The sequence below is a fragment of the Tachyglossus aculeatus genome, chromosome 2 (genome assembly GCF_015852505.1).
Source record: "Tachyglossus aculeatus isolate mTacAcu1 chromosome 2, mTacAcu1.pri, whole genome shotgun sequence".
Taxonomy (NCBI): Eukaryota; Metazoa; Chordata; class Mammalia; order Monotremata; family Tachyglossidae; genus Tachyglossus; species Tachyglossus aculeatus.
In genome coordinates, this window is record NC_052067.1 from 36173302 (window position 1) to 36200221 (window position 26920).

Here is a 26920-nt window from a genome sequence, read left to right on the forward strand (position 1 = left end):
GCCCAATGCATAGAACATGGACCTGGGAATCAGAAGGACCTGGGTTCTAATCCCGGCTCTGCCACGTGTCTGCTGTGTGACCTTGGACAAGTTACTTCACATCTCTGGGCCTCAGTCACCTCATCTGTAAAATGGGGATTAAGACTGTGGCACAGGGATTGTGTCCAACCTGATTAGATTGTATCCCTCCCAGCACTTATTAGAGTGCCTGACACATAGTAAGTGCTTAATAAATATTATATATGTATATATATATTTATATTTAGGAGTGGGGTTGTTTGTCGAAGACTCTTTGCAACAACCAGTGGCCCAGGCTTCAGAGTCAGGGGACTCTCTGATGAACTTCTAGGGGAGGACACCTAGTCTTTTCTGTTGGAAAGGATGACCAAACAAAGGATTACCAAACAAAATGAGGAACTTTGAACAGATAACTAAGGTTTCTAGCCTCTCCTCAATCAATCAATCATATTTATTGAGCGCTTACTGTGTGCAGAGCACTGTACTAAGCGTTTGGGAAGTACAAGTTGGCAACAACTCCAACTCCAAGTCCTCCCTCCCCTGGCACTGAGAAGGGATCAAGTCTTCCAGGTTGGTGGGTAGAGGCAGAGACAGAGGAGAATTGGGATAAGGCAGGAAGACAAACTGTAAGCGCTCCTTTTCCCAAGGCAGATTTCAATCCCAGAAGAGATTCCAGCCCCAGTGGCTCCCTGGACGATGCTGGACACGGGAATCATGCCTTGCCTGTTGTCCTGACCCATAAGCCAAGCAGATGTTGGGCAGGGGGTTGGGGGTGTAACTGGAGGGTTTGGGCCCGCTCTAGATCCATAATTGGTCCTGCGTCCAGAAGCCAGAGATCAGGAAGGAGGAGTGTCGATTATAGTGAGCAGGAGACCTGTTGCTTTGTAAGTCTGTACTTCCCAAATGCCTGATTAGCACAGTTCACCGTACCAAGTGGGCAGTCAATAAATCCTACTACTATCATTAAAGACTCACTGAGACTGAACAGGGAGGTGTTAGGGGGTTTCTCGGGTATAATGTCTCCACAACTTTCTCCTTCCTGCACAGACATGGCCCGACTTCTGGAGTGTGGGAGGGGAGGTTCTTAACTTTTGACCCTGGGCTATCATCATCATCATCAATCGTATTTATTGAGCGCTTACTGTGTGCAGAGCACTGTACTAAGCACTTGGGAAGTACAAGTTGGCAACATATAGAGACAGTCCCTACCCAACAGTGGGCTCACAGTCTAAAAGTCTATCCAGGGAGTCGCTGGGAATGGTCAGTCCCAGGAACCCGTGTCCTGTGGGTCCATCCCAGATTCAATCTTTGATTTTCCTGGAGCCAGTCTCCATGAGCCTCTCTTAGCTCTCACCGCCCTGGGCTCTGCTTTCCTTCAAAGGCTTCATTCTTCTTGCTTTGGTGAAGAAGCAAGCAGTACTGGGTGTGAATCTCCTCTTCCTCTCATTCTTCCTTTTCTCCGCCTTTTCTTGTTCTTCTCATCTTTCTGTCACTCATCCTCCTTCCCGTGTATTAGCGTTTAGTGTTTGTTAATCCCAGTTGATGACTTTTCATTCCATGTTTAACAGAAACAGACATAAAATCCTTTCTCCCTACAGCAGGTTAGTGAACCCAGTGTCTGAGAGGAGTAGAAAGAGGGTATTTCCCCCCTATCCTTAATAGGTTTTAGGAACTGAAATTCTTCTTTTCACTCAGAAATAGACCTGTGGGGGAATTTTGCTCAGACAGTTTAATGGAAGCTCGCCCTCCCAAGATGTCTTCTGGGAATAGATATTTAAGGAGAAAGGAATGAGATTCCATTACAGGAGTTACCAGTTTGCACACCCAGGGGCTAGCAGAACTTGAGAATGGAATCGAAGAAATCCCAGAATCAGTAAAGAATTACATTCTTGTTATGTCCAGGTTCAGTGCTTCTTGGTCCGATCGATGAATGAAAAGGTGTCCTTGTTTTTGAATAGCTTTGTGGCACTTTAATGGGATTTTAAAAATATGTATTAGTTTCTTCTTTTTTTGTTCTCCATTTACACAATACCTTGCTTGGAGTCCCTATGTAGCATAAACATCTTTCTGATTTCTCGCCTATGATTGAATGTAAGCTCCTGGATGGCAGGGTTTGTATTGTATCTTATTCTGCATCGATATACTAAACCGTCACTCACGAGATGCCCAATCAATCAGTTTTAAGCCTTTGAGAAAACACCAAAGAAGCAAGACACCTATTCCCTACTCTGAAGGAGTTGAGAATAGTAGTAATAGTTTATAATGTGGGGAAAAAGACAAAGAGTATAGAAGAAATAAACAGAAAGAAGGATGACTAGATCAAGGTGAAATAGCTGAATAAATAATTGACTGTATTAATACATATATGTACACAAGTACTTAGGATAGAAATAAAATACAATAATACAAATAATACAAATAATAATAATACAATAATACAAATAAAATAAAATAATATAACAAGGTGGCTGTTGGTTTGATGCAACTATGGTACTGACTTCTGCTATCTGAACAACCAAAATGAATGCTTTATTTACAGGTGAAAGTCATACTAAATAACACCATTGGATTGGGTTTGATTGTACAGATATAAAATGATTTTTTTTATAATTTGTTAAAAATGCGGACTGTGGGAAGAGGGTGGTTTCTCATTTCCTTTCCAAGTGCTGTGTCAGTCTCGGCCTCTCACAGCCTTCTGTTTACCTATGCCTGTGAAGCCATTTTTTTGTAATTAAAAAAAAAAATTGGTGGTTTAAACACTGTACCCTTTTGGTGTAAGTATGTAGAACATCCTGGTATTTTCATGGGCATAATGTGCACAGTTAAATAAAAAATATGGGATTAAGCGTTTATTCTCTTGGATGTAGTCTGGTTGTCATCTGCCTCACCTTGTAATGGAAGGACCAATTTTCCTGTATCTCCTCTAATAGTGCTCAGTGGTGAAAGCTCTTTCTCAGACTCCAAGGGTATGTTATTTGTATCCATAAGCACTAGTCCAAATCCGTAGTAAACCCATAGGAAAATTTTAACCCTGTAGGTAATCTTGAGCACTTTGGAGCAAACACGCAATATGTTTGTGTGGGGTTGGAATTACTAGGCCAAGCTGTTAATCTTGGATGTTTCCTTCTTGTTGTAAAATATTTCATCCTCCACAAGGACCTGAAAGCATTTGTTCCAAAATGAATCTCTCTCTTCTCTGGCAGAGCTACCAGGAATGAATTCAAGCTCCATTCCATCACTCCCTTCTCCCTCCCAGTGGGAGTCCCTTCTCTCCCCCTGGCAAGGAAGTAGCCAAAGAATACATTCAGCCAGTGTTGCTGTCACAGAGGGAGGGATCAACTGGCTGGCAATTAAATGAAGGCACTCTAGCTTATTTAGAAGAAGCAGTATATTTTAGTGTAATCTTACACGATGTCATGGGCCATCGCCAAGCACTGCTTCTTGCATTTTTCCATTTCCCTCCATGCTCTGCTCTTCTGTCTCCTCTACATTTCCACCCATGCTGACCAGTTGGCTATCGAGGGAAAGAGAAGGGAACCATAACCAAAAACAGGACAGAAAGTAGTCGTCAAAAATAAGAAGCATAATTCCTGCTCAAGTGAATCCTCATCAAAGCCACAAAACCCTGGCTTTGAGAGCTCACCCTCTGTTTCTGGCCGGCTGCTTTAGCTTCTCTCCCCCCTCCACACACACTTCCTCCGTTAGAATTGAAGCTAATTCATCATGTTGACATCAAGAAGACTTTTATTATTCAGAGTTGTATTAAAAAGTGAATTGATATTGAGCAAAACCAATAAGCCAACCCGCCTTGACATTTAATTTTCTTGGAAACCCTTCCTATTGAACCAGGCACGTCTACACACGGCATATTTGCAAAATTAAAAGCCGTGTTGGAATGATAATCCCTTTATAAGAGTGGCGAGTGAGTGCTGTTAGAGTAATCAGAAATTGTATTTTCTGTTTTCCGCTGCAACCGTGGCCCCAGCCTGAAAAACCTGCTGGAGTAAAAATGTCTATAACGTGTGTGTATTTGTGTACGTACAGGAGCACTACTTGAGGTTTTCTCCTTGTCGAGCCGTTCTGGTCAATGTTTTAGTCGGGTTCAGGGGCAGTTTTAGAACTGCAGTCTGCTCTATTTCTAATCAAGTAGGCCGGTCTGTAACCTTGGTGATCTTCAGGGTAATCAGTGACTTCAGCACTTTGCAGATTCTGTGGCTAATAATTGTCTGAAACAATAAATCAGTGATATTGAGTTGGCACCTACTGCGTACCTAGCACTCTTCTAAGCACTGGGAGAATACAGTAGAAGCAAGCTGGCACTTTCTCTGCCTTCAAGTTTCTTACAATCTAATGGTGGAGAGACAGATAATAATAATAAATTTGGTATTTATTAAGCGCTTACAGTTCCACCCATGCCAGACCGGTTGGCTCTTGAGGGAGAGAGAAGGGAACCATAACCAAAAACAGGACAGAAAGTAGAAGTAAAAAATAAGAAGTGTAATTCCTGCTCTAGTGAATCCTCATCAAAGCCACAAAACCATCCCCAGGAAACATACAGTATACAGTAGAAGCAAGCTGGCACTTTCTCTGCCTTCAAGATTCTTACAATCTAATGGTGGAGACAGATAATAATAATAATCTTGGTATTTGTTAAGCGCTTACTATGTGCAAAGCACTGTTCTAAGCACTGGGACCCACTCTAGACTGTAAGCTTGTTGTAGGCTGGGACTGTGTTTATTGTTATATTGTCCTCTCCCAAGCACTTAGTACAGTGCTCTGTGCCCAGTAAGTGCTCAACAAATACAATATTTATTGAATGAACCAATAGAATTTAATGCATGAATGGGTGAGGGAGCCAGAGGAAAAATAAGAATATAATGGATCATAGCATGAATTTTTCAGGATGGAATAGCTGAATCAGTAATTGAGTATATAAATAAAAGAGCATATGAGAAGCAGCGTGGCTCAGTGGAAAGAGCACGGGCTTTGGGAGTCATAGGTCGTGGGTTCTAATCCCATCTTGTGAGCTGTGTGACTTTGGGCAAGTCAATTTGTCTGTGCCTCAGTTCCCTCATCTGTAAAATGGGGATTAAAATTGTGAGCCCCCCGTGGGACAACCTGATCACTTTGTAACCTCCCCAGTGCTTAGAACAGTGCTTTGCACATAGTAAGCACTTTACAAATACCAGCATTATTATTATTATTATTAGGTCCTTTGATTCATTCGTTCAGTCGTATTTATTGAGCACTTACTGTGTGCAGAGCACTGTACTAAGCACTTGGGAAGTACAAGTTGGCAACATATAGAGACAGTCCCTACCCAACAACGGGCTCACAGTCTAGAAGGGGGAGAACAGTCTAGAAGCGGGAGAACATTTGTTAGGGGAAGTGGAAGCTGAAATGTGGCTGCAGTTGAGTACCATTCAGGGTTGAAATTGAGGGAGAGGGCCAGGACAAAGAGAATCTCATATCCATGGAAACTGAGATGTCAACTTTTAACTTCTCACCACGTAAAGAGAAAGTTATTTTTCCTTGCGTTCTCATAGATCTGTTTCAGAATAGCCGGCATGACCTTTAGGCCAGTTGTTTTCTGTCAGTTAGTAGCCATATAGGTCAAAGGGTTTACGTAAAGGTGAAGACTCAAATCTCCCCAAAACATCACTGTGCTTATACTCAGGAAAAGGGCAAGAGACTGGCATTGAGAGCAGGAACGAAAACATTTTTTCTCACCGAGCCCAGTCACCTTCTGTTGATGGGAAGAGGCCTCGGGAATCCTAAGGAACAGAAAATCTATTTTCCCGAACAAAATCAAGTAGCACAACAACCCAAAGCAGAGGTATAAAGGAGTTTGCTGCTATCGGATGCTGCTATCCTGTTGCCTACCTAAAGCAAGTTGTGCTCTGAAGTACCTGTTCTTCCCAGATTGATCAGCAGAGATTTAGTGTTCATGTTTGGAGGGTCATCTCAGTAGCATTGATTCGATCACTGACTGGAATTTTTTTTCTTGTCGTCTATTGTACTTGGTAGGTCTAAGTGCACTGCCACAAAGGAATGTCTCCAATAACTGGAACGCAGTATTGAAACACCTGCACAACCAAAAATTGAGGGAGGCCTGGGCCTGGAAATTATTTTAGAATTTTTTTCTTCTGTCCTAAATTGGTCTAGATGACAAGAGAGGAATCTCTCTTGGGTAAATGTGGCCCATAGCAGGTTCACAGATGTACAATTTTAAAACACTCAACAAGTGATAATCATACAGACAGCTTGGATTTATTTAGCACTTTCACATTTATTATGCCATTTTATCCATACAACTCCCTGTGAATTAGAAAGGACCAGGTACTATTTATCCCCTCTTACAGATGGCGAGACCGAAGCTTAAGGTAGTTAAAGGGACTTGCCCAAAGACATGTGGTCAATGTCAGAGAGGAGCCATGTCTCCTCAAGTACAGCCCACTGTTCTCTCTTCTTACCCAGGAAGTGAGTTGGAGATGAAGTTCATCCATTCATTCATTCAATCATATTTCTTGATCGCTTACTGTGTGCAGAGCACTGTACTAAGCGCTTGGGAAGTGCAAGTTGGCATCATATAGAGAAAGTCCCTACCCAACAACGGGCTCACAGTCTAGAAGGGGGAGACAGACAGCAAAACAAAACATGTGGACAGGTTTGTGAGGAACTGTGTATGTGGGATGGAGGTGGGAGAGTCGAGAGTGAGGTACAGTGAGGAAGTCGGATTGGGAGGAGTGAAGATAGTTGCGGAATAGTGAGTAAAGAGAGCAGAGAGCTAAACACTGAAAGTTAGCAGGAGATAAACTAGAGTCAGTAGACAAGATCCCTACCATTAAAGAGTTTACAGTCCAGAGGGGAGGACAGACACAAAAATAATTTACAGAGAGGAAGGAAGAGGAAAGTGAATATTTGAGTACCTGAGTGATAGCATTTGTACAAAGGTGTTTTCGTTGTTTCTGAGTAAGTGTGTGATTGGTGCAAAATGCTAGGGTGATAGTTGCGGGGATAAGCCAGGGAAGTGGAGAAATTCACTGGGGAAGGCCTCCTGCAGCAATAATGATAATCTTGGTGTTTGTTAAATGCTCACTCTGTGCCAAGCAGTTTATTAAACTCTGGATAGATAAAAGTTAATGAAAGATAATCACCGCAGAGAAGCAGTGTAGTCTAGTGGAAAGAGCACAGACCTGGGAGTTAAAAGGACCTGGGATCTGATCCTGGCTCTGCCAGTGGTTTCCTGAGTGATCTTGGGCAAGTCACTACTTCTCTGTGCCTCAGTTACCTTACTTGTAAAATGAGGTATCAATACCAGTTCTTCCTCCTACTTACACTGAAGCTCCATGTGGGACTGGAACTGTGTCCAAACTGGTTAATTTGTATTTACCCCAGTGCTTTAACAGGGTGTGACAAATAGCATTTAAAACATAATAATAATAACAATAATAATTATAATAATAATCATAATAATAATAATAATTAGTGAGAACATGGTGGCAGGGTATGTTGGTCTCTCATCAATTTTCTTTTCAGCCACACTTACATATGTGAATAGGATCTTACCATCAGTGGTGTCATCTTTGGCAAGCAAAGCAAATGATCAACAGACCTTTTCACCTTGGACAGTCTACAAAGGAGAAAGGTTAACAGAAAGATGGAAGATGGTGATGGGTTTCAGATACAGAGGTTGAGTGCTCCATGAACTGGTTTGGCTATGCCTAACTCAGCCCTCTTGTTGCTCATCACTTCTCCAATGTTTTACTTCAGTACGATAGAATGATGGACAGGAGCCCAGTGACTCAGGGGCTAGCCAGAAGTTGTTAAGGATGTCTTGACATTTCTCTTACATTACCTTCCATTTCTTCTTTAATCTGGGGTTCTTCTGGGATTTGCCCATCCCCCTTTGAGAGAAATTCCATGAGCTGTCAACTCCAAGGGGTTCCTTTGACTTTGGTTCATCATTACATCTTCATTGTCTTCATTTTACCGAAGCACAGAGGGATCACTTAGTGTGAAAGACAGTCATTCCAGTAGTCCATGAATTCAGGGGTGTGTGGGATGAGTTTGTGTGTGTGGAGGGTGAGGGACGGGGGAGCTTTTGCCGAGCAGCCCATGGTACTGGGGTTGAAGACGCGTGCCAGGCCTTGGAATAGCAGTGACATAGAGTGCTTCCTCCTCAGTGAAGCCTGGGAGCCTGTGAAATGCAGGTGGCATCAGAGACAGAGTTTCTCACCTCCTTCCAGTTCTTCCTCCAGCTCATGACAGCCCAAATTCCATCTGACCGGGCTGAGGCCAAAAGGAGACAAGTCAAACCTCCTTTTCCTCACAAGGTCCTAGGTCACATCGGTCCTCAGGAGATGTAACATTCAGCATTTCCTGCAGCGTTGATTTATACGAAGATAGTGCGAGCATATAGCTTTGGGTCCCTCCAATAAAGGCGCTATATCAATTGTCAGTGGGTCAGCAAGATCCTGTTGAAGTCCTCCCAAGGGATGGAGCCGTACTACCAAAATAGAACGGAATAGAATCGAACAGTGACAGAGCATCCCACTGAGAACGACAGATGAGCCTGAGGCCTAGGAACTTGCACGAAATAATTGATTATAATCGTGGTTTGTGAGCACCATTGGGATGCTCTCCTTGCCAGTCATGTTCCTTTTGGGGTTCACTGTGCAGTGGACAAGCAGACGGGCAGAGGTGCAGCATTTTGCCAAGTGGTCCCAAAGAATTATCTGTGTAGGACCCACTTTTGGCAATGTGAGTGCCTCCCAGTGCTGCTATTGCACCGGAGGGCCGGAACCCAGAAGGAGGTTGCCTTGGTAGCCGCTGTGGCCTTCACCGCCTATTTTAGCTATTTTTCAGAATTTCTGCTGGCCCTTTCCACCCCACAGAATGTCCTCAGCGACTCCTTGCTCAGAAACCTTCATCATTAATGGCCTAACTCCAGCAGGCATTTCTGTTTGCCGAGTCAATCATTCAGTGGTATTTATTGAGCACTTACTATGTGTGGAGCATTGTACTAAGTGCTTGGGAGAATAAACTACAACAGAATTAGACACATTCGCAGCCCCTATTTGGCTTACAATCTAGAGGGGGAGAGGAACATTAATATGAATAATAATAAATAATGATGGCATTTATTAAGTGCTTACTATGTGCAAAGCACTGTTCTAAGCACTGGGGGGATACAAGGTGATCAGGTTGTACCACGTGGAGCTCACAGTCTTAATCCCCATTTTTCAGATGAGGTTACTGAGGCACAGAGAAGTTAAGTGACTTGCCCAAAGTCACACAGCTGACAAGTGGAGGATCTGGGATTTGAACCCATGACCTCTGACTCCAGAGCCCAGGCTCTTTCCACTGAGCCACACTGCTTACTAGGCCCCAAGTCTCCTGATTCCCAGAGTGATGGGAATAACACCAACAGTACATCCGGATACAGAACTTCAACCCTACCCCAAGATTCAAATCTCATTTTTAACAGAAATTTTCACCAGCTTTTTATTGCACGTAACCAATTCCTAACAAGGATGGATCTAATGGTAGTAAATACCAGGAGCCTAAAGGATCGTATGAAGTGCCATAAACTAGATTTTTCCATTTTCTTTCAAACCTTATTTTCTACAGCCTAATTTATTCTGAGCTCTTCATACTTTTTTTTTTTAAAATTGATTTCTCGGTCTTTGAAATTGTGTTAATTTGACTGACTGGCCGGTGTGTTTAGTCTATCATCAAAGATGTTTCTGTCACTGTTATGTTATTCATTTATTTCAAGGCCATATTTCCAGGAATTAATCATTTAAACCAGTCCTCATGTGGATGGGTAGACCCTAGGTTCACTAAATCTTATGTTATTACTAATCATTTTTAGGAGAATTGATTTAAAAATGAAACAATTATAAATTGGGATGAGGGAACCCAGTGCAATTAATTGAATCTTGAATCTCCAAAAAAATTTCACATTCTGGATCTCATTGCCCGAGTGTTTTGGAGAACCACATATTCTAATGGGAAGCACTGTAGTCTAGTGAAAAGAGCACAGGCCTGGAAATTAGAGGACCTGAGTTCTATTCCCAGCTCTGCCACTTAACTCCTCTGTGCCTCAGTTCCCTCATTTGAAAAATGTGGATTGAATCCCTGTTCTTATTCCTCCATAGATGGTGAGCTCCCTGTGGGACCTGATTATCTTGTATCTATCCCAGCACTTAGAACAGTGCTTAACAGATACCACAGTTATCATCATCATTATTACTTTTATTGTGTCTACCACCTTGGCACTTCAAATTAGCAGCTAGGATTCCAGGGCGCAGTTCGCGCTAATGCAATATCGAGCATCATGAAATGAAATACGAGTGCTCCATTTTAAATGGAGCAATTTCAAATGCTTGCCTTTCTCTTGTATTAGAAGAATCACTGAATTTCACCCAGGGTTGAGTACTCGTTTGGCTCCATTCACAACTCCTGAGACGGTGTTCCCAGCACGTAACATCTTTGAATCAATCAATCAATCAATTGTATTTATTGAGCGCTTACTGTGTGCAGAGCACTGTACTAAGCGCTTGGGAAGTACAAGTTGGCAACATATAGAGACAGTCCCTACCCAACAGTGGGCTCAAGGAGCCTATCATGCCTTAGATTTCAGGATAGAGGAAATGTGTGTAGTCCATTTCAGGTTATTTAACTTTCCTATCTTGGACAAGAAGTCCTTTTAGCATTACCCTATTCTAATCCAACACTAATGGGCATTAACACACTTTTACCTAACATTTGTACAGTAATGAGCTTGATCATTTTAGGGGTCAGTTTTCACTCACTTGTACACATTTCACAGTCAATAGACTCAACTCAGTGTAGTTGAGTGTTTCATTCTAATTTAAACTGTCTCATATGCAGTTAGTGATGGATTTTGGGGATCAGTGCTGTTTCTGATGTCAGATCCCTAGCCAAGGCATATTCCTTTCACCACATTTTCATATCATATATCCTAGATTCTTACTTTTAGGATGCATTTAGCAAGTTTCTTTCAAGGAAGCTTAAAATGTTTTGGAGGCATTATCAAATTAATCATGATGACATTCCAGTGAAGAAAGTAGAAAGCACAAATCCTAAATGCCTTAAAAAAAAATCTAAACTACCTCATGCTAATAAATTTAAATGAAACAGCCTGGATCCAAATATTAAGAAACATTGACTCAAGGTTTTTTCTGTTTTAAATATATTCTACAGATATTGAATAACATGTCTTCTCTTTTTTTTCTGGTTTGACACCCTTAGTCTCCAAACTGTCAGTTTTCAAAAATCGGGTCTTTCCTTTGGCATACATCTCCAAAATGTCATCATAAAATAACAAGTGAAACTGCTCCCATCTTTTAATCCTGATGTAAATTTGACAAAATTGAATATTTGATAAATAAAGGAAAAAATGTTTAACTCAGACCATAGACTCTGAGTCCATTCAAATGACTATTTAGAGAAAGTCTTACCTGGAAATGGGGGGATGGACTTAGATGACTTTAGGAGTCAATCACTATAGCCTTATTGTTCTAAGAAAGAATATTAGGGCGGTAACTCTTGAAGATGCTAGCAGAAGCAAGCAGAAATTGATGGATTGCTTTCTTTGATGTTTATTACAAAGAATAGGACTATTTGAGCCAAACTGTACAATATCCATAATGTTCGAAATACTGTGAGGATAAGCTTTCTCCCTTTACCATCACATCTGACAGACAGTTACTCTCCCCACCTTCAAAGCCTTATCAAAGGCACCTAATAATAATAATAATAATAATAATGGTATTTGTTAAGCGCTTACTATGTGCAAAGCACTGTTCTAAGCACTGGGGAGGTAACAAGGTGATCAGGTTGTCCCACGGGGGGCTCACAGCTTTAATCCCCATTTTACAGATGAAGTAATTGAGGCCCAGAGAAGTGAAGTGACTTGCCCAAAGTCACACAGCTGACAGTTGGCAGAGCCGGGATTTGAACCCATGACCTCTGACTACAAAGCCCGTGCTCTTTCCCCTGAGCCACACTGATTCTCTATAATAATGGCATTTATTAAGCGCTTACGATGTGCAAAGTACTGTTCTAAGAGCTGGGGAGGTTGTAACCCACTGGGGGCTCACAGTCTTAATCCTCATTTTACAGATGAAGTCACTGAGGCCCAGAGAAGTTAAGTGACTTGCCCAAAGTCACACAGCTGACAGGTGGGGAGCCGGGATTTGAACCCATGACCTCTAACTCCAAAGCCCGGGCTCTTTCCACTGAGCCACGCTGCTTCTCTAAGAGAAGCATCTTCTCCAAGAGGCCTTCCTAAGCCCTCATTCCTTCTTCTCCCACTCCCTTCTGAGTCACCCTTGCACTTGGATTTGTTTCCTTTATTGACTCCTCCCTCAGCTCCATGACACTTTTGAAAATCTCTATCATTCATTTATATCAATGTCTGTCTCCTTCTCTAGACTGTAAAACTCACTGCGGGCTGGGGACATCTCTACCAACTATGTTATATTGTACTCTCCCAAGAGAGTACAGTGTTCTCTACATAGTCAACATTCAGTAAATGCAGTTGATTGATTCACCTATGGATGTGGGGCTCCAAGCTATAATGGCCAGAGTTATAGTGGGATGGGTGGTAACAGGATGGTAGGCACCCTGACCAAGTAATAATAACAATAATTATAGCGTGTAAGTGCTTACTATATGCCAAGCACTGTTTAAGCTCTGGGGAAGATACAAGGTAATCAGTTTGTCCCACATGGGGCTCACAGTCTTAATCCCCATTTTACAGAAGGCACAGAGAAGTTAAGTGGCTTGCCCAAGGTCACGCTGCAGACAAGTGGTGGAGCAGGGATTAGAACCCACGTCCTCTGACTCCCATGCCTGACCCGGGCTTCTCAATATACTTAGAATTTGCATATCTATCCAGTATTGCCTACCATTTCTCATTAGGCTGAAAGTTTCTCAAGGGCAAGGATCACACACTTCTTTAAGTAGATTCCCCCAGAGCCTAGAATAATGCTCTAAACTCAGCTGACGCTCAGTAAGTTCTGTTGACGCTAATATTGAGCCTTTTTACCCCAGTGAATTGCACTTCAGGTACTACAGAGCAGTAAATGGTGTTCCAGAAACCTCCCAGTGCTCATCACATCTGCTGCCATATGAAAACCCTATTTATTTATTTATTTTCCTTGTACATATTTATTCTATTTATTTTATTTTGTTAATATGTTTTGTTTTGTTCTCTGTCTCCCCCTTCTAGACTGTGAGCCCGCTGTTGGGTAGGGACCGTCTCTATATGTTGCCAATTTGGACTTCCCAAGTGCTTAGTACAGTGCTCTACACACAGTAAGTGCTCAATAAATACGATTGAATGAATGAATGAATGAATGAATGAATGAATGAACCCCATTTGCTGGCCAAGGGCAGAGTTTATTCATATTGCATGACTTGCTGTGTAGATGGGTCCGGGCTTTGAAGAAGTGGTGTATTTTGGTATCCTCCTCTTTTGTGCATATGCTTCAGTTTTGATTAAGCAGCCTGGCTTAGTGGAAAGAGCCCGGGTTTGGGAGTCAGAAGTCATGGGTTCTAATCCTGGCTATACCACCTATCAGCTGTGTGACTTTGGGCAAGTCACTTAACTTCTCTGTACCTCAGTTGCCTCATCTGTAAAATGGGGATTAAGACTGTAAACCCCACGTGGGACAACCTGATTACTTTGTATCTACCCCAGTGCTTAGAATAGCGCTTGGCACTATTTAGACTGAGCCCTCTCCTTCCTCTCCCCCTCCTCCCCCTCCCCATCCCTCCTGCCTTACCTCCTTCCCCTCCCCACAGCACCTGTATATATGTATATATGTTTGTACAGATTTATTACTCTATTTTACTTGTACATATTTATTTTATTTATTTTATTTTGTTAATATGTTTTGTTTTGTTGTCTGTCTCCCCCTTCTAGAGTGAACCTGCTGTTGGGTAGGGACTGTCTCTGTATGTTGCCAACTTGTACTTCCCAAGCGCTTAGTACAGTGCTCTGCACAAACTAAGTGCTCAATAAATACAATTGAATGAATGAAAGAATAGTAAGTGCTTAACAAATGCCATCAATATTATTGTTATTTTAATGGTACTTGTTAAGCACTTATGGATCGAGCAGTGTACTAAGCACTGGGGTAGATTAAAAATAATCAGGTTGGACACAGTCCCTGTCCCACATAGGGCTCACATTCTAAGTAGGAGGATGTAGGATTTAATCCCTATTTTCAGATGGGGTAACTGAGGCACAGAAATGTTAAGTAACTTGCCCAATGTCTACATGTTTTGTTTTGTTGTCTGTCTCCCCCTTCTAAACTGTGAGCCCGTTGTTGGGCAGGGACCGTCTCTATATGTTGCTGACTTGTACTTCCCAAGCGCTTAGTACAGTGCTCTGCACACAGTAAGCGCTCAATAAATGCGATTGAATGAATGAATGTCTCACAGCAGAAAAGTGGCAGAGGTGGGATTGCAACCCAAGACCTCAGACTCCGAGGCCCATGCTCTTTCCACCAGGCCACGCTGAGCATCTTGAGCGACAACTGAGAAGCAGGAGAGAGACAAGAAATGAGTAATAGAGTGTTGAGGAGGTAATGGGAACATTTTGGAAATTCACTCAAAGTGGCATGCCTTAACTATTTCCCACAAATATCTTTCTGGGCTAAGAAATGTCTGAAATTTTTGATTTATTAATTTCAGATAATCATTCGATGCTTTGCTTTTCCATAGACCAAATCAAAGAGCATAAAGGTTTAAATAATAATAAATAATTATTAAATAGTAAAAAATTATTATTAAATAATAAGGTTTAAATAATAATAACCTAGTAATATAGTAATAATAATAATAATAATAACTCAAAGTGGTATGCTTTAACTATTTCCCACAAATATCTTTCTAGGCTAAGAAATAGCCGAAATTTTTGATGTATTAATTTCAGATAATCATTTGATGCTTTGCTTTTCCAAAGACCAAATCAAAGAGCATAAAGGTTTAATAATAATAGTAATAATAGTAGAAGCAATACCATTTATCGAATGGTTGCTGCATTCCACTAAACGCTGCGAAGGGACACAGAGGTAGGAACTAGACGTGGTCCCTGGCCCTCAAGGGGCTCACTCTCCAAAAATAGAAGGGGAAAGGGGACAGGAGTCAGACATTTGATTTCATTTCTGTCTAGCATCTTTTCGCATCGGAAAAACATCTATCTGCCCTTTCTCCCTTCTGCATCGCCTGTGGGTTTGGATCTGTGTCCTGTGACCGTATGATATTCACCACCCTCTCAGCCACTCAACACATATGTACCTGTTTGTAATTATTTTAATGTCTTTCTTCCCCCTCCAGACTGTGAGGTCCTTGTGGGCCGGAAAAGCGTCTACCAACTCTATTGTATTGGCTCCTCCCAACTGCTTAGTACAGTGCTTTGCACACATTACCATGGATAGATTGATCCTCCCCTTTCATTCATTCATTCAATCGTATTTATTGAGCACTTACTGTGTGCAGAGCACTGTATTCTACCAGATTGTAGCACTGTCCCTCTTCAAACCCCTCCCAAAGTGACTTTGCCCCTGATCACACTGCCTCTCCCCCCATACACACACAATCTGAGCATTTTTCCAGCAACTACACAACTGCATCTATAGTAATTTGTATGTACCAATAATAATAATAATAATGATGGCATTTGTTAAGCACTTACTATGTGCAAATCACTGTTCTAAGCACCGGTGTGGATCAGGTTGTCCCACGGGGGGCTCACAGTCTTCATCCCCATTTTACAGATGAGGTCACTGAGGCTCAGAGAATTAAGTGACTTGCCCAAAGTCACACAGTTGACAAGTGGCAGAGCCGGGATGAGAACCCATGACCTCCGACTCCAAAGCCCGGGCTCTTTCCACTGAGCCACGCTGCTTCTATATACCAACTTATATAACCTATTGCCTAATTTTCCTTCTTTCTCCTATCGGTAAATTATTTTAATGTCTGGCTCCCCTGCTAGATTGTAAGCTTTGGAGGGCAAGGATAGTATCTACTAATGCTATTGTACTGTTTTAGTGCAGTGCCCAGCTCACAGTAGATGCTCCATAGAAACTACTGATGGATGGCTCCCTCGGGAGCCTTGACTTCTGAGAAGAAACCATTACCTTCTTTTAAAACGAAACCTGAAACACAAGTTAAAATGGACTCTGCACAGTCCTGGTGATTGAAGAAACTATTGGAGCTCTTTAAAATAACTCAAATGAAAGGGTGAATTGGAAGATTAAAATTCGGGAATATCTAGGAGGTAAAGCAGTTCCAAATGCTGCAATGCTTTGCATTTTCAATGGGCTTGCAATTGATCCAAGTGTTGATTCCAAATTTAAACAACATGATGGCGTTTGACTCGTTTTAATGGTCCTTAGTTCCCATTTCACTGGAAGGATACCTTTTTCAGTATACAAGTCTACATGAAACATCGTCTACAAAAAAAGTAATCCATCATCTAGGCTCCCGAGTCCAACTTCTCAAGATTTTTTTTTTCCACTTTAAGTGTAATGAGGTTGTGGTGTGCAGGAAATAATCTTTTTCATAAGTAATGCACTCAAAATGATAGAAGCTGCTCCTCTAATATTTAAACCTTCTTCAGAAGAGCTTAGTCCTTTAACTGATTATATACAGCTTTAGCAGCATTAAAAAAAGGGAAGGATTTCAGAAAAAAGTATTGACCTTATGCAGATTCCTTTCTATCCTTTAGAGTGGAGTAAATGATCTTAATACGTTTAAATGTCATAAGAAACCATTCTGTATTGGTAGAGTGGTATAACAAGCATCTGTTTCACCATCTTTTATGTAGCCGTTGACTGTCTTAAACAGTAAGGGAAACCAACATGCCATTAGTAGCAAAAAAATGCAAATAAGTCCAGCGGGTAGTCAGAAGCATGTGGGATTTTTATCTCTGTCACCCAGAGGAAATTCACATTAATTGGCAGATTCAGCACTCATATCTCTGTCTCTTGTGTCCTTTTTTTTTAAAAAAAAAATACTGCTTTGTTGTGAATCATTCAGCTTCCTTTAACAGTTTGACATCAACTAGAAGTGGGAATTTTAGAGAGGGCAGGGCAAAGCTATGTTGACGGGGAGGGGGAAACTAGATCTGTGAAATCCTCACAGATCTTGGGGAGATTCTGCTGTTTCAAAAGAAAACTGAAGCAAATTTGACCCTGCTTCCTGTCTTCTAGTGATGGTAGTTTTCTCCACAGACAGAAGCGTTGGATCATTTATTTGCCTCTGCCCCTGAAAGGCTCTCCCACAGGATTTTTTTATCAGCTGGACCTTTTTGAGTGGACCCGAGTGGACACTGCCTAAACCAGAGCAAGAGAGTTCCCGAAGTGTGGGCTTAACAATTTCAGGAGAATGCCTTTCCTAAGCTAGAGTCTGGCGTAACAATCGCTCAAATCTTAAAACAATCAAAACTGCTGGCTCCAGACTGTCTGATTTATACAGTCTCCAGTAGAAACCTCTCAATCGTTTGGATGCAGGCTGCCCTAATATTGCTGTCGTAATTGAACAGGGCAGTCCAAACCCACCCTGCGTACTCCCACTGCTGTTCACCTTACTCTCCCCATGGCCAGCATCCTGGAAATAGGGACAGGAAAAATACACTAAAGGAAGGAACCATCTCTTTTTCCTTAAAATTCTCCCTAGCATCTGGCAGAATTTTCAAGACGCAATGGGTCCTCGGAGCCAATGACCAACTGAGCAGGAGTATACTCTTATATTAGGCCTGTCCCTGGAGCGTTTTCAAATGTATCCCCTCATTTTTTCTTTCACTGTCCTTCTGAGAGGTAGTAATGCTCCCATTTAATTGATGGAAAAACTGAGGTTTAGAGGAGTTAAATGACTTTCTGAAGCTCTCATGGTACAGAGCTGAAGTATCCTGACTTGTTTCCGTATTCCCAGTCCACTGGTGGAAAGAGCATGGGATTGGGAAGCAGAAGACCTGGGCTGTAGCCTGATGTGGGACCTCGTCACCTTTTTGTAAAAAATGCATTTGTTAGGCACTTACTTTGTGTCGAGCACTGTTCTAAGTGCTGGGGTGGATGCAAGTTAATCAGGCCAGATACATAACCTCTCTGGTCCTTGGTTTCCCCATCTGTAAAAGGCCTTCCTGTAAAATACCTTCCTCTCCCAACCTCACTGGGCTGTTGTGAGGACAAAGTGAGGTAAGTAATGTAAAAGAGCTTTGAGAAAATAAAAATACTCTCCACATTCGCGGTCTTAGTGTCATGCCAGTTTGAGTTTAAAGAGTTTGGACAAGCAGAGGAGCAGGAGTCTGATTTGCCAGACTTGTTCTTGTGCCCGTTCCCATTGTGGCCCCATGTGTGACCATGCTACTTACGGTAGAGTGTCAGGGAGTGCCAGAGAAAATGTTCTTTCCAAAATCTCCTGATGAACCCTATGTTTTGGAAGAAACTGTTCCAAATTCTCTTAGTCCATGTCGCAGTCCTTTCTTTGTCATCCATTCATCCGACTGAGTTGGGGTGGTAAGGTGAGGGTCTGCTTTTCATCCATTTTCCTGTGGCAGACTACAGATCAACTAGTAATCTCAAATCAATTTACATGACCAAAACACTGAAATCGGAATTTCACCTTTCACTGCCAAGTGTGCCCGCCTAATTGAAACGTACAGTCCAATTAGGTTGCAAAGTGTTTTCCTTCTGAGTATGGGAAGTATTCATTCAGTTTAATAGATAAAGGGGGTTATGTGAGGTTTGCTTCACTTAAGCGGTTGGCCCAATTCCGTGCGACTCACTCGAAATGAATGGCTTCTTCTGTGCTGGTAATTAGCAAACACACACATCTGCTTCCCGCTAGAAAGGCTGGTCCGTATTTCCCTTACTTTCTAATTTTTTTCCTCAGTCATTTGGTTTTATTGTGCACTACACTTCTTTATTTAAGGCATACCCAGAAGCAGTGTTTTCTAGTAGAAATTTAAGGCCCTGCAAGTTAGAGAACCTGGCTTCTCATCCTGGCCCCACCACTAGTCTGGCGTATGACCTTGGGCAGGTCATTAGTTAGGGTTAGGAAACCTTTTCTGCACCTCAGTTACCTCATCTGTAAAATGGGGATTAAGACTGTGAGCCTTAGGTGGGATAGGAACTGTGTCCAACCCGATTATCTTGTATCTGCCCCAGTGTGTAATTCACATAAAGTGCTTAACAAATACCATAAAAAAATTACTCAAATTAGCTAGAATTTCATTGCCCAACACATTCAAACAAAGGCCCTTGGTAGTGGCGATTATGTATGGATATAATGGGGCTGAAGAAAGTAAAGCAAGAAAGTAATGCGAGAATCGCAGCCTAAATCATATCATGTAGACACAGAGTTTGTGCTAATATGCTTTCCATGCCTGCTGGCACTAGGTTTTTTTGCTTCTATCTTATGACCCTGTCACAGCTTTTGCTTAAAAAAGCCACTTGTTTCTATCTTGGAGTGTCACTCCAAGCTAGGCTGCCTGCCTCAGTTGTCTCAGCTTCCTGCTTTCCACCCAAGGCTGCACTTTACAGTATCCCTAAACATTTCTTCCTTCATTCATTCAGTCATATTTATTGAGCGCTTACCATGTGCCAGTACAATACAATAAACAGTGACATTCCCTGCCCACAGTGAGCTTAAAGTCTAGAGAGGGGGGAGACAGACATCGATGTAAATAAAATTACATTACGTTACGTAAAATTATAGATACATACATAAGTGCTGTGGAACTGGGAGGAGAGAAGAGAGAAGTGAGCAAGTTAGGACGAAGCTGAAGGGAGTGGGAGATGAGGTAAAGTGGCGCTTAGCCTGGGAAGGCTTCTTGGAGGAGATGGGCCTTCAGTAAGGCCTTGAAGGCGGGCAGAGTAATTGTTTGTCCGATTTGAGGAGGGGGAGAGCCTTCCAGAACAGAGGTAGGACGGGGGCCAGTGGTCAGTGAGACAGGCGAGTTCAAGGTTAGCTCTAGAGGAGGTTCCTCTTGCCGTCTGTTGTCCCATTTTAGTTCGCCACACAGCTTCCATCCATTCTCTTCACGCACCCCACCCTGTAAAGTAGTGCTAATAGGTTCAGTGCCAGCACTCTGCCTTTGTTGCTTGTGCCCCTGTCTTGTCACATGCTGAGTAGAGGCCACAAGTGATGATGATGGAATAAATGCTCAAGGAGTTAGAGGTGGCCCTTGTGGTGGTGGGTCCAATCAGTCACGTGTATTATTGAGCGCTTATTGGGTGCAGAGCGCTGTACTAAGCACTTGTGAGAGCTCAGTGTAACAGTTCATTCGCATTTATTGAGTGCTTACTGTGTGCAGAGCACTTAGTTCCATGCTCTGATGTACAATTCAATTGGACAGTACAACTCAGAAATAGAGACAATCCCTGCCTACACCGGGCAGAGTTGGTAGATATGTTCCCCATCCATCCCCATCCGTTTCTCGCCTGTCCCGCTGTCGACCCCCGGGCCACGTCCTCCCCCTGGCCCGGAATGCCCTCCCTCCGCGCATCCGCCAAGCTAGCTCTCTTTCTCCCTTCAAAGCCCTACTGAGAGCTCACCTCCTCCAGGAGGCCTTCCCAGACTGAGCCCCCTCCTTCCTCTCCCCCTCCTCCCCCTCTCTACCGCCTTAACTCCTTCCCCTCCCCGCGGCACCTGTATATATGTATATATGTTTGTACATATTTATTACTCTATTTTACTTGTACATATTTATTCTATTGATTTTATTTGGTTTATATGTTTTGTTTTGTTGTCTGTCTCCCCCTTCTAGACTGTGAGCCCGCTGTTGGGTAGAGACCGTCTCTATATGTTGCCAACTTGTACTTCCCTAAGCGCTTAGCACTGTGCTCTGCACACAGTAAGCGCTCAATAAACATGATTCAATGAATGAATCCACATTGTGATCTAGAAAGATGGACAAAGTACAACTATGAGACCTTCAGTTTGACTTGAAACCTGATGTCACCTTTCCATCACACACTTTCTGATAATTTTCCCAAAAGATATGAAATTTGCCTCCTAGCTCATTAAAATAAATACCTGGTTATTGATTTTTTTTCCACCTGGACTATCCATCCCTGAGTAATAAGCTGAATCAATGACCAGAATGCAAATAAACTAAATTTGAAACAAGTTTACTAACAGATCCAAGAGTCCACGAGCCTGCAAAGATTTTTCTATCCCTTTCGTTATCCACCAGTGCCAAAGAAATGTCAATCAGTGATATTTATTGAGCACTTACGGTGTGGAGAGCACTGTACTAAGTGCTTAGCAGAATGCAACAGACATCGTAGACACATTCCCTCTCAAGGATCTTTCGGTCACCTCCCTGATCAATAAATATAGGTTGCACACAGTAAGTCCTCAAGAAATACGATTGAATGAACGAATGACCTGAAATCAGAAAGTACCAATGTAATGAAAAGTGGACTGCTATTTTCTGAGCCTTACCTTCTCCCTTTCACTGTCACTATTCCTAGCCTTAAACCAGTCCTGAGCCCTATCAATTTCTGTCCCCACTTTTCCTAAGTAAATCTATGTGGTGGTCTTTGATTTTGAAGGAGCAGGGAATGTATCTACCAACTCTGTTATATTGTGTTCTCTCAAGCGCTTAGTACAGTGCTGTGCCCACACAAGGTGCTCAATAAATATGATTGATTAATTTCTACCAAAGTCTTGGTTACGATCCAGATGTTGCTGGGGCTTTGTTGTTGTTATTTTGCATTGATGTAATTTACTTCAGGCCTTGGGGTTCTAAGAAATGAGTGTGATTGCTTAAAGAGCCAATGTTTATCTAATGTTAAAATAATTTTTGAGTGACTCCAACTTCTGGTTTTGTCCAAAACTGGAAACAATTATGGATGGTGGTGAGGTGAGAAGAAGGGGGCGAGGAAAGTAGGAAATTTTTTTTGTTGTTGAAGGTTATTATCTAAGGTGCCTAAAATTTCAAAGATACAAATGTCAAAAAATTTAGAAGCTAGTTTCTGTGTTCACGTTCTGTTGTGAATTTTCCCAAAGAAGTGCAACATTTGGGAATTTGGTGCAAGAACTTAAGTTGGTGCCCCTTCAAAAAAAAAAAATTACCCATTCCTGTTTTTTCTCATAGAGTTCATTGTAGATTTGGAGCATTTAAAAATGAGTATTCTAACTGAAAAGAACTTTAATTGACCTGTTCCTGGATGATTGAATTGGATTGTGTGGCTCCTTTCTCTTAATGAACCTTAAACATTTTTTTCTTTCCTGTATTTCTCAGACAGAATCATGAATAAACTGGAGGACAAGCAGGACCAGATGATACCATGAAGAGAAGTTTACAGGCCCTCTATTGCCAACTGTTTAGTAAGTCGATATTCCACTTCCTTTTTCCTAATGTACATTATTTCTGAGACCATGAATGAAAGAGCATCATAAATTCAGATACTCCGATGGCTTAACTAACGACTGGGGCATTCTGATGACTTCCTCTGTAATCCTTCCCCCATTTCCAAGTGCCTCACTGCCCAGCTGGCAGCACTGGCCGAAGAAAAACACACAAGAAAAAAGTGTAACGAAGAGGAGGCTATGTAGAGCAAGAGGGGCATAAATGCCATGGGGCATTCCCCTCCTGAGGACTTTCCCCCTCCTGCTGGCTTGCCCCTCCTGAGGGCCATTTTCTTTAAATGGTCCCTTGAGACCCAATTGAACTTCCTGGGACTGGGATTTCTAAGAGTGTTTTGTGTAACAGAACATAATTAGCTTCTAGCTTCCCCTTCTAGACTGTGAGCCCACTGTTGGGTAGGGACTGTCTCTATATGTTGCCAACTTGTACTTCCCAAGCGCTTAGTACAATGCTCTGCACACAGTAAGCGCTCAGTAAATACAATTGATTGATTGACTGATTGATTGATTCTAGCAGGCTCCCTCTTTATTATTTTCTGCTATCTGAACTTTTTTTATCATTCATTCATTCATTCAATCGTATTTATTGAGCGCTTCCTGTGTGCAGACCACTGTACTAAGCGCTTGGGAAGTACAAGTTGGCAACATAGAGAGACGGTCCCTACCCAACAGCGGGCTCACAGTCTAAAAGGGGGAGACAGACAACAAAACAGAACATAGTAACAAAATAAAATGAATAGAATAAATATGTACAAGTAAAATAAATAAATGGAGTAATAAATATGTACAGACATATATACAGGTGCTGTGGGGAGGGGAAGGAGGTAAATTGGGGGGGATGGAGAGGGGGAGGAGTGGGAGAGGAAGGAGGGGGCTCAGTGTGGGAAGGCCTCCTGGAGGAGGTGAGCTCTCAGTAGGGCTTTGAAGGGAGGAAGAGAGCTAGTTTGGTGGATGTGCGGAGGGAGGGCATTCCGGGCCAGGGGGAGGACGTGGGCCGGGGGTCAACGGTGGGACAGGCGAGAACAAGGCCCATTGAGGAGGTTAGCGGCAGAGCCAGAAGTAGTTTGGTTTGATCCAAAAAAAAGGTTTAGAATAAGGCTTTTTTGAGCAACTGACTTTTGATTGGCATTCTACTGTTTTTACTAAGTGAGAGAGAAATTATGAGGTCTCTGTGCAGTAAAAAAGCTAAGCGGGCAAGGATAATGAACCAATTACTCTTGATTTGTGGGATATAAAAAAAGAGCTTCCAGAAACCATGTGGCTCAGTGGAAAGAGCCCGTGCTTGAGAGTCAGAGGTCATGGGTTCTAATCCCAGCTTCGCCACTTGTCAGCTGTGTGACTTTGGGCAAGTCACTTCACTTCTCTGGGCCTCAGTTCCCTCATCTGTAAAATGGGGATTAAGATGGTGAACCCCATGTGGGACAACCTGATTACTATGTATCTACCCCAGCGCTCGGCACATATTAAGCCCTTAACAGATACCATAATTATTATTATCTCAGTTCCACATCCAAGATTCTACTGCACATGTATCACCTGGGCCAAGATGGTCTTTTGGGCTGTTGATTACCTACCTGCTAAGCCGTGGTACCTATGAATGGAGTTTGCATTCCTGAGTGATTTAAGGCCAGAGCCAATCGTCAGTTTGGAATATAGACAGACAAAAATTGAGACTATTGTGGTGTTAGCATCTAACTCCTTACGGCAAACTGAAGGGGTCATGCTGGGGAATAATAATAATAATAATAGCATTTGTTAAGTGCTTACTATGTGCAAAGCACTGTTCTAAGCACTGGGGAGGTTACAAGGTGATCAGGTTGTCCCACGGGGGAGCTCACAGTCTTAATCCCATTTTACAGATGAGGAAACTGAGGCTCAGAGAAGTGAAGTGACTTGCCCAAGGTCACACAGCAGACATGTGGCAGAGCCGGGATTAGAACCCATGACCTCTGACTCCCAAGCGCGGGCTCTTTCCACTGAGCCACAGGATAAAAGTAATAAGTGGCTTTCCAGAGTTGGGCAGCTGGCTCCTGTCACAAGCACTAAATTTATATTAAATATTAGTGAGAAAATAGAATTAAAAGAGATTAGACTGCCAATCCCTATTCAGCCCTTCGAGTTGAGCTATTAGGCCTCAGTTTGGAGCCCTGCATTCTGGCTGCCTCTTTAATGGGCTCAATCAAGCAGCTAAATTCTCATCCCTCAAACACAGATCATGGCCACCATGTATTCCCAACCCAGGGGAAGGGACCCAGCAAATGGACTCTCTTATGGATTCAGATCTCATGTGCAGTACTGGAATGTGATGTTTTCCCAAAGCTGACGGCTTTAATGGAAAAAAAAAACTTATAAACTGAAGAGTCGCTGCCTCAGTTTTCCATTGAGGAGGCACAATTCACTCCAGGATACAAACATATTATTCCTATGTCTTTGTCAAATGACGTGTCCCCTAAAGTCTGATGTGCTAGAGGGAATTTGATTCGTTCCCTCTTGCTATCGCAAATCACATTATTCCAAGAAATCTTTGATCTATTTCACATCCTTATCGCCCCCTGTGCAACAGGCGTTGGTGATTTTTAAATCGAGTTAATGAGACCAAAAATATTTTGAAAGACAGCAGGGATGTTTTCTTTGTGATTATTCAAGTAGCGACTATATTTAAATGTGCCAGAGGCTCTGTGTTCCTATACAAAGTGGCTTTGGTGTAACCCTGCTGTAAGAATTGGCTCTTATGCCTCCTACCCTGGAGCTGAAGAGGCAACGTCAAGGGTGTGTTTGGGCAACAGACTGCCTTTGTCCAACTGATCAGTAACCAAGTTGATGATTGCTCTTGTCAACTCATCAAAGTGTCTACTATTTCCAGCAGGAGTTTGTTTTTTTTTTAAGATTAAATTGGGGAGGTAAGCAGTGCTGAAGGGAAGCCCAACAACCTCAGGGAAGTGGTGTGTAAATAAGAAATCAGCCCAGTGCATTTTGATGGGACATTGCCTTAATATTTTATTCCTGTAATTATAACAGTGATTTGTTTTACTGGACCTCACAGTAGTTTAGCAGATCTTTAATGCTTTATCTTTATTCAAGGAGTTAAATATTCAGGGTCAGCAGTGTGTTCAACTACTCCTGGAAGCAGCGTGGCTCAGTGGAAAGAGCCCGGGCTTTGGAGTCAGAGGTCATGGGTTCAAATCCCAGGTCTGCCAACTGTCAGCTGTGTGACTCTGGGCAAGTCACTTCACTTCTCTGGGTCTCAGTTACCTCATCTGGAAAATGGGGATTAAGACTGTGGGCTCCCCGTGGGACAACCTGATCACCTTGTAACCTCCCCAGCGCTTAGAACAGTGCTTTGCAAATAGTAAGCACTTAATAAATGCCATTATTCCAGCACTTAGAGCTGTGCTTTGCACGTAGTAAGTGCTTAATAAATGCCTTTATTATTATTATTGTTATTAATATTATTATTATTATTATCTGGCTTTGTTTCCAACCCTGTTTCACTCCCATCATTATCGCCTCACCCTCACCCCCCTGACTCTGTGTCTGTCTGTCTCTCTCTCTGTCTCTCTCTTTCTGCACTTCATTATCAACTCTCTTGCTTCTATCCTTTTGCTCAAGCTGTTCCCTTAGACTTGAACTCCCTCCCTTCACAAATTGGTCAGATCTGAGCTCTCCGCATGTCAGAGCCATCCTAAAAATCTCTCCTCCACCAAGCCTGGCTGCTGACTCCCACCACACTAAGCTGTATAAAATCACCAGTCATTTCTAGCCCTTAGGTATCTATTCACATGCATCTTCGGCAGGTATTTATACTCAGTTGTGCATTCAATTATTTATTTTAAATTCTTTAATTGTGAATATTTTATGTCTGTCTCCCCCGATAGAGTGTAAGCTGCCTGTGGGTAGGGAATTCATTCATTCAATCATATTTATTGAGCGCTTACTGTGTGCAGAGCTGCACTGTACTAAGCACTTGGGAAGTACAAGTTGGCAACATATAGAGACGGTCCCTACCCAACAATCAATCAATCAATCATATTTATTGAGCGCTTACTGTGTGCAGAGCACTGTACTAAGCGCTTGGGAAGTACAAGTTGGCAACATATAGAGACAGTCCCTACCCAGCAGTGGGCTCACAGTCTAGAAGAATGAATCACTTTGGGTTATACTTTCTCAAGTGCTTCGTCTAGTGCTTTGCATCCAGTGGATTCATTCATTCATTTGTATTTATTGAGCGCTTACTGTGTGCACAGCACTGTACTAAGCGCTTGGAAAGTACAAGTCAGCAACATATAGAGACGGTCCCTACCCAACCACGGGCTTACAGTCTAGAAGGGGGAGACAGCCAACAAAACAAAACATGTATATATGTTTGTACGCATTTATTACTCTATTTTATTTGTACATATTTATTCTGTTTATTTTATTTTGTTAATATGTTTGGTTTTATTCCCTGTCTCCCCCTTCTAGACTGTGAGCCCACTGTTGGGTA

The 26920-nt window shown here is 42.3% G+C and overlaps 1 protein-coding gene across 1 annotated transcript in view; it reads left to right on the forward strand.

Annotated features, from left to right (window-relative positions):
- TMEM108 (transmembrane protein 108) overlaps positions 1 to 26920 on the forward strand; it is a 236145-nt gene that overhangs the window by 76144 nt on the left and 133081 nt on the right. Inside the window, exon 2 of the mRNA XM_038740873.1 lies at positions 22313 to 22398. Within this exon, the coding sequence (XP_038596801.1) occupies positions 22359 to 22398 (40 nt within the window). The 5' untranslated portion in view covers positions 22313 to 22358. The remainder of the gene's footprint in view (positions 1 to 22312; positions 22399 to 26920) is intronic.